Genomic DNA, 9,006 nt, shown 5'->3' with positions numbered 1-9,006 from the left:
TAATACTTTCAACGAGACGAGGAAAATCTGTTAAAATATTTGTTTGCTGTGTGCTTTGGAGTGAAGCTACATGGAAATAAAAAGGAATAAATTTCTCCGGGTAGTTCTGCAGCCACGGGAGATAAACAACACCGGCGGTGATGAAAGAATCCAATGCACAAAAGAGGCTCCTTTCCAGAGGGGTTTTTGATTCTGCAGGGAGCGGCGTTGCATCATGGGAGGTTCAGGCGGCATGTGTTCTACCTCATTGTCCTTCCAGTCAGGAGCTTTAGGTTTGCTGCGGGTCAGCCTCCTCTCTCCGCCTCATCAGGGGGACAGAGCCACACTGTGCCGAGATGGAGTACCCCCGACCAAACCTGACCACATCGACCCGTGCCGCCATCCTGGGCCTCTAATGGAAGTCCTGGGTGTCCAGACGCCTCCCCCGCTCCGACAGGGGCGTCAAGTAGGGCTCTGCTCATCATCGGGAGCAGCGGGCCCCCGCGGCCCCCCTCATCTCTCCCCGGGAGTGGCTTTTTGGGAACATTGCGGGCAGATGTGTCCAGATGAGCACGTTTTCTAATTTGCGGGCCCAGGTTAATGCTCGGCCAGAGGCCCTCGGAGGATCGATAGCTTTATTTCCCTAAAACGCCCTCATGGTGTGAGGCGGCTCACGGGGTGCTTTTAATACCGCCAGTGTCCCAGGGAGGACTGGGCCGTATTGATCGCGCCCGCGTGGAACTACGTGCGCCTTCTGGGGAAGGATCTATTTGTGTCACCCTGGGCTGGGATGGGGGGGCTTCGCCGGAGGAGGAGAGAGCCCAGCCAATGGAGGATGCCAAAAACATCAAAACAGCCATGTTTACAGATTACCCAAAGGGAAAGCAAATTACAGCAATTATGCAGGCTGTGGGAATACTGTTATCAGCATACCTGCTATTTCTCCCAGAGACTACTTTTATGAGAGAGTGGAGCACAAACAAAACCGCTCACTCAATTTGAGTTGACGGTTAAACCCTCGACAAACGGTCATATGTAAGCAAAAGTGCGGTGCATCGGATGCAAAACAACACGCAGGGGGTTCGCCATGTTCGTATCTCGGGGTCTAAAGAAACTCATTTTGAATATTTTCAAAACAAGATAAAAACGATTTTTTTTAATCCTCTTTTTCTCCGCCTGATTTTTCTGTGCTTTTCCTCCCATCCATAGTCGTTATGCCAATTCCCCCCTCCCCTACCTGGTCGTTGTGCGCATGTGCCCCCTACTGGCCGGTCAAGGGAGCCCTGAGGTCTAGCACATGCTTCCTCCGACACATGCAGAGACAGCCAGCGGCTCTCTTTTCACCTGACAGCGCGGACTCTCATTGGTGAAGTGTAACGCGTGGGAGGTCACACTGGCTTCACCACTTCCTGTCTTTTGCTGTGCAGGCGCCCTGACCTGACCTGTAGGAGTCGCTGTCCACAACGCCAGATTACCACCCCATCAACTTCCCTCCCGCTAACTCAGCTAAACGAGTTAGTATGACGGCTGGCCCAAGCCGGAGGCAATGCTGACACCCGGATTCGAGACCGGAGATAAAAGCGAGTTTGAGTTTGCACAGTTATTGGATAGATAGCGAGGCACATACGTGTGGTATTATATGCGTTCCAGGCTCTAACATGCCTTTTCTTAGACAACGCCAATTAATCACTCACTGTAAACGAAACACTCCGGATTGCTTAGCAGAAAACGAGTCTCGTTCACCATTGCAGCGTTAAATTTCATATATCAGTCTCACAGAGAGCGTATCTATCCAAATCACAGGCCTTTGTTTGCAGCCGTTTTGACATATTCATGGCTGGGGCCATAATAGCCAGATTCCTGTTATTTTCCCCAGGGAGGGCAGAGAGGATGGTGTCACATCCAATTATTGCTGCACACAGTCGAGGTAAATCAAAACTCATGCCATGAACTCTCGAATATAAGGCAGACACATGTGCTCACGCACTCACAAAGATGCACACACACTCACTCTACATGAACCTAGCATGATTGCACAGAGGACAGCAGTTATCAACATTGATAGAATATTGGAAAACACATTCTCGTGGTTACTCGGAGGTTGTGTATGGATTAGGGAGGGAAATTGAGTTGGCTGTAGGCTATCGGCTGTATATTCTCCTCAAAACATAAATTGACAACACCAAGGAGTCGAAGAATCCCAGACATTGCTTATTCAAGATTTTTATGATTATGGATTTTTCTTTTTTTGCAGTGACGCAGAAATTGAAATTGCAGATGAGGGTGTGAATTGCTGATTGGGGGATGAATAATCAATAGTGGGAGTTTTCAGGTCACCAAGTTCACCAGTAACTTCTTCCTCTCTCTTTACGCCACCAAAACAACACACGCATCTCTGTGGAGAGAAACTAATGCTTTGTCTCTTTCGCTCCACGGCAAGGCGTTGTGAGGGTTTGGTGGTTGGAGGGTGTCTAGGCAGAGCATAGCCCCGTTTCACCCTGGAGCGGTGAAAAGCTCCTGCCCAATAAAGCAGGGCTGCCTCCCCAGGGCCCCTCCCTCAAGCCTCCAGTCAGCCCTTGTTTTTGCACCATTTATTTAGTGTGACACATCTCCAATTAAACTGTGGAGGCTGCTGCATTTCCCCCATAACTACCTCTTATACCTCCCTATAGACTTTCTGTCACACCGAGGGCGCGTGTGCATGAGAGAGAGATCACATCTTGCCTGCCAGCTATGATCACCATGTCATTTTCCCCCTCCGTGGTTAAAACCCTCCTCTGGAAGGTGCCCTGAATTATAATTATCAAAATATTGAACAAGATAATCATGCTCCGAGATGATACTGTCACCTTGCTGTTTGCCTTACCATCACACAAGGTACTGCACACAGTAATTCCATCTGCCTTTCTTCATTAAGAGCTATGGAATTAGCATATATAATAGAGCTGCATAGAGGGGAAGAAAGTCCCTTTGTCAATCAATGCCCAATCAGTCACGAATTGCTTTACATGTTTGTTTTTAATTTTAACCCTTTCACTACCACACTACAGAAGGTTAACATTTCACTACCACTACAGACCGTGTGGCAGTGAAATGGTTAACCTTCCGTATTGTTGCAGTGAAAGGGTTAACCATTTGGTAGTGTGGCAGTGAAAGGGTTAAACATATTTTGTGTGTGGGTCAGATTAAAGGAGTTACTAATCAGCGATACTGGCATTTGCTGCCACAACAAACATATCAATATTTTGGAGGGTCAGAATTCCATCACTGCCCTGTTCTCTCCATGCTTCCATCTTGTATGTAAATGCACGACTGCTTAAAAAAGATCCTTCCATGAGGTAGTCAGCCTCCCCCATCCCCGCACCAGTCCCCCCAGACTTAGTCACAGGAGGAGTGACTTTGTCCAACCCCAATGCCGTCTGCGAGAGCGCAGCTGAGGGCGGCAGCTGCCAGGGAGGACTGGTGGGGGAGCGCCCAAAACGCCAGCTCTGCCAAGCGGAGGGGCCGGGGGGAGCCCCAGTGGCAGCTGGGAAGGGTGGGGCGGCCAGCTGCGGAGCAGCAGGATGGTGGGGTGACTGGGAGATGCCACTAGACCCGAGTAGTGCAAATACATACACAAGTGCACACACATCCACATATTACACAAGTACACACATTACATAAGTACAGACACATCCACATATTACACAAGTACACACACATCCACATATTACACAAGTACACACACATCCACATATTACACAAGTACACACACATGATCCACATATTACACAAGTAGAGCCACATATTACACAAGTACACACATTACATAAGTACAGACACATCCACATATTACACAAGTACACACACATCCACATATTACACAAGTACACACACATCCACATATTACACAAGTACACACATGATCCACATATTACACAAGTAGATCCACATATTACACAAGTACACACACATCCACATATTACACAAGTACATCCACGTGCACATATTACACAAGTACACACGTGCACATATTACTCAAGTACACACACATCCACATATGACACACAAATGCACTCACAAAACACTGAGGCTTATTCTTAAGCACTCCCTCTCCCAGGCTCTGGAATAAGATGGAAACTAGCGCGCCCCCTCTACCACCCATCCGGATTCACACTCATCACCAGACAGCAAGCGAGGCAACCTGAGCAGTGGCCCTCTAACACCAGCGCCACGCTCCCGTCACGTGCTCCGGCCACACATCTGGCATACCATCTGTATCGCTCCCCCCAATGTGACAGGTAGTCCCTCTCCCTCTCTGGAGGGAGCGGAGGGGGTAAGAGAGGGACGAGGAAGGTAATTTTGGGTGTAAATGTGCCCTGGACCTCTCTGGATGCATCTGGACAGAGCAGACATGCTGATGAGCGGGGTAGGGAGCTGGGAAACGGACTAGCAGACAATAGATGAAGATGTACAGTCGTATCAGACTGTGGCAGGTCTGATTAGTTAACAGATGGGATTGGTTTTATTTGAAGGTTTCAGCGTGTTGATTTAATTAGAATCCCCCCCACCCTAGAATCCCCCCCACCCACTCCCCCAACAAAAAAACACTTAAGGTCAAACAGGACAAATTAATTGAGTCAAAATATATTAAAGATCCTTGCAATTTATTATAATATACAGTCTCACATTGCAATGACACAATTGTGACCCACTTTTTTTCTTATGGGGTGCAGAATGAAAAACATTAAAACAGCCATAGAGACGAGACCAGAGGATGAGTGAGGACTCCTCTGTCCCGCTCTACGCCACTGTACATGTGGGGTCAATACAGTGTGCAATATAGAACATATATCAAGCCAGTGATATAAATCTGCACAACCAGTATTTACCGTGAAATTAATCCAATCCATTTTTCAGAATATCATTTTCACAATAGCTTATGTTACATATTTGATAGTAACATTTGGTTGTATTCACACGCACACACGACACTATTTTGAATGACATCAACTCCGAAGTTTATTCGGGGGGAAAGACGTTTTTCCCCCCGCGTTGTCAAAACTAACCAAAAGAAAAAAATAAAGCATTTGTGGGAAATATTTACCATGACAACCATGATCTTTTCAAAAACCAGTTTGCAGTCAGTGGGTATCAATCTCAAGCAGAGGTGCAGATACAAAAAGAAGTGTCGCTTTACATATTGGAGTGGTGTACATCACCTCTGGCATATATCTATCCAATAAAGCCAAGGGCTGTTATTCAAACACTAGATGTAGTTGAGCCAGGGTTGTGACAAGAGTTATTCTTCAAGAACTCTGACTTTTAAAGAGGCTCATGTCAGAATAAAGCTATAGCTTTATTTTTTGATTCATGAGACGATTATCAAAACGTTTTCCAGAACAAAAACGGTCCAATTGTTAGGTTTACTGTTCACATTTGTCCTTCAGGGCTTTATGTACATAAGTCATGATAAATTCAATGTTCATTCTCAAAATAGAGCAGTCACATGGTGTACAAGTCACTGAAGTAGCAAATACAAATAAACAATTATACAAGTCAACGAGTAAACAAACAAAGAATTGGGGATTTAAAAAAATAAGAATGTGCTGGATGAGACATGAAAGACCATAACAAAAAAAGAAAGAAAGAAAAAAAGATTTTTTTTTTTAACATTGACACATACACTTCAGAAAAGAAACAACACAGTATTTAGTACTAGTCTCCAAAGTCTTATACAAAGTTAGCTCCATCTAAAAAGCATAAAATAAATTTTGTACATCATCACATAGTTCTGACTGTTCATAACATGTACCATGGCCTAGCGAGAGGTCTGTCTGGTGCCTCGTCCCCAACGCCCCCCACCCGTGTCCACTGCTGGCTTTATTGCTTCTGATGAACAGGGAGATAGCAGGACAGAGGAACAAAGCGCCACACCAGATTCAAATTCTGTACATTATGTCATCTGCGATATCCAAAAAAAAAAAGTATTTATTTTTTGCCCATTTCACAATCTGCAATGCTAAAAGGATAAGGCAGCTCTGTTTCTGTTTTTAAGGCATTGCTGCTTTGAGACGTACTGGACCAGAAAGAGGGGAGGGAGAGGGGGGAGAGTCATGGAATTTGACATGTTTTCAATATTCACAATAAAAAGGGAGTCAACTTTACAGGTAAGGATAAGGGCCCAAAAAGGGTGTGGAGCAGAGGGCAATGTGTCCCGCATTTGTGGGTGTGTTTGTTAGAATGTGTCAGATAAGAGTCTCAGTGAGCTGCAGCCATTGTTAAAAGTCTAAATAACAGTTGACCAGAGGTCAGAGGTCAGAGCAGAGCTCTGTGTGTTGCCGTGACCGTCTCTCATTGCTGGTAATTGCCATATTGACCCTGTGAAGAGAAAGAAAAGGGTAAATGAACTTGTCTTACTGACCGTTCGCCTCAACAAAGACACAGACACATAGACGCGCGCACAGGCAAAAGAAATGCTAATATTCACAAATCTTAATAGAATGCAATCAAGCACATCTGTGGTATCAACCGTATATGGTACTGCAAACCATGTTTTAATGCTTGGCTGCATTGGCTGAATTTGACCAGCAGGTGGCAACATGGCCTCACAACTAGTGAGATCAGAGAGGTTGACATCCTGGGTTTCTGCAGCAGCATGATGAAGCTACTCCTTATTGACCGGTAGACAGTGAGGCAAGTGGCATAAATTCAGTGCAACAACAGTAATAGTCAATGCATTTCTAAACAGGGGTCGAAATAGGCTTTCAGTGTGGCTGTAAAACACGACTGAAATCAATTCGAAAATTGGATTCGAATGCTATTCTCGTTTAACAATTTCACGTGATTGACAGCACTTCTTATTTCTATGAAATAGGTCAATACTGCATAGACATATTCATTGAAGCCAGCATTTAGATGTTGATAACGGTGTGAAAAACAAGGGCACATGACCAGTGAACATTTAACTGTTTCACTACAGACTATGCATGCTGTGATTTTGGGACCTCGTGACTTTAGTTCCGACCCCTGGTTACAAAAATTAATAAATTGAGAAAAGTAAAGATGGGAGAAATCAAGACATAAAGGAGACAGAGGAAGAAAAACATAACAAATGCAAATCAAGGCTAGGTGGTCAAACGTCTAGATTTGACGTCGAGGTCTTCACAGCAACCATTACCTTTGCTTCTTACAGAGCTAGTCAGGGGGTTCAAATCCCCGGGTCTTTATTTCCTCATGTGTCCCTGAATATTCAAAGATAAAGATATCAAAGTGTAGCTGTGGCCCCCCGCAAAAGACCACAGGAAATACAGGGAAACATGTAGAATCTCCCTTTCAACACCAGAGCAGTCTGAGAGATATCCGTTTTACAAACCCTCATATTTCACTGTCCTGGACTGGCATGCCATGTTAAAGACTACAGCTGAGTGAAACATTTCAAAACTCTATTGGGAAGTACAACTTAATCCCCCCAACGATATAACAGCATGCACAAGACCCCCCCCCCATCTAACTTCTCTACTAAGATACTCTAGTCAGTCTAACTCTACCGAGTAATACATATATATATTAACACCCAAGTCTGGCATTCAACATAAAAAAGGGACACACTAGGACCCACAGACAGACTTATCTTGAGTCCTGTCTGGTGCTGTGGACATACTCACCTGGTCGTAGCCATAGGGGCGCTGCTGCTGGCCCTGTGGGGGTCCAGGCTGAGGGGGCCGGTAGGCTCCGTACTGCTGGCCTTGCCCCTGGGGATAGTTGGGATACTGTCCTGGGGCACCTTGGGTGGGACCTAAGACAAGAGATGGACACCTGAGGTTAGAGGACAGGGCTCGAGCTCAAGGATCTCCCGTCATCAGGGAGGGTAAATTTTTTTGAATTGGGAGGAGAGTTTGAAAAAAGACTGTTACAATGAATGGTTTTACAGATTTTTGTAATGACAAGAGTTCTGTCTGTGGCGCAGACTGATTATGAGAGCGCTGGCGGCTCAGTGATTGATGACGGACCTTCCCAGGGAACTCTCCCTCTCTCCCTTTATTTTGATGCCTGCTGCCCAAATCCACAGCCCTTCTCTTACATATTCTTAATTATTATTATTACAGGCTCTGGTGATATGAACATGCTATACTAAGGTCAGCGATGACGCGTGACACATGATGCTCAACTCCTCTGAAGATCTGAGGTCAGTAATGATGCGTGACACATAGCGTTCAACTCCTCTGAAGATCTGAGGTCAGCGATGATGCGTGACACATGGCGCTCAACTCCTCTGAAGATGCCAAACAGCAGAGCTAAGGATGCACCAATGATAATACTGGGCAGATGGATATCAGGCTAAATCAGTTATAGCCCTTTCACACCGGCAGGGCTCTGTGCCGGTGCCCGAACCTAATCTTGAACCGGTCGGCGCGCTCGGACCGTAAATAATTGGTTCGGAACCTGAAAAGTCGGTTCTCAGCTGGAACCGAAATTGTTTTGGTTTTCCCTTGCGAACCGTGACATCATCAGTGGAGTCCCTCAAAATGGGATTAGATTAAAATGTATCGTCATTATACAGCACAAGTAGTATAAAGTACAATACACCATCCAACCAGAGTGGATAAATAAATGCTCCAGAAATAAATAAATGTGGGAAGAAAGTCTACTCCACTGAATGACTATGCAATTGGCTCTTGACAAGTGTAAACTATGGATTAGTCGGTTGCAGTCAACCAGCACCTGCTAAGGGGTTGGACCCTTTAGCTCAACTGGTTAGTGTGGCTGCCTGTGGATCCTATGGTCACAGGTTAAAATCTCTCTTTTTCTTTTTATTCATTTATGCATTTATTTATCCACTCTGGTTGGATGGTGTATTGTACTTGAAGTGCTGTATAATGACAATACATTTGAATCTAATCTAATTTTGAGATCAGTCGCAAATCCTTTCAGCGTCACCTGTTGAGTGGATCAGCATGGTGCAGATGCAATGCCGAACCTTTGAAGCCATTTTGCACATGGCACATTTTGCCACTGTTGTGTTTACTTCCGCCTGAGTAACGCCCC

The 9,006-nt window shown here is 45.3% G+C and overlaps 1 protein-coding gene across 2 annotated transcripts in view; it reads right to left on the bottom strand.

Annotated features, from left to right (window-relative positions):
* Nucleotides 1–4,613: 4,613 nt before the first annotated feature.
* The window catches only part of ss18 (SS18 subunit of BAF chromatin remodeling complex), a 40,993-nt gene continuing 36,600 nt past the window's right edge, over nt 4,614–9,006 (bottom strand). For both annotated transcript variants that reach the window (XM_084326870.1, XM_084326871.1), the window contains 3 exons: nt 7,626–7,756; nt 7,139–7,202; nt 4,614–6,339 (listed from right to left, as the gene is read on the bottom strand). In XM_084326870.1, the coding sequence (XP_084182996.1) occupies nt 7,185–7,202; nt 7,626–7,756 (149 nt within the window). In that variant the 3' untranslated portion in view covers nt 4,614–6,339; nt 7,139–7,184. The remainder of the gene's footprint in view (nt 6,340–7,138; nt 7,203–7,625; nt 7,757–9,006) is intronic.

Source organism: Notolepis coatsorum (assembly GCF_963971535.1).
Source record: "Notolepis coatsorum genome assembly, chromosome: 13".
In the NCBI taxonomy this organism is placed as follows: domain Eukaryota; kingdom Metazoa; phylum Chordata; class Actinopteri; order Aulopiformes; family Paralepididae; genus Notolepis; species Notolepis coatsorum.
Note: the sequence above shows the minus strand (reverse complement) of the source record. Positions and strands in the feature narration are given on the sequence as shown.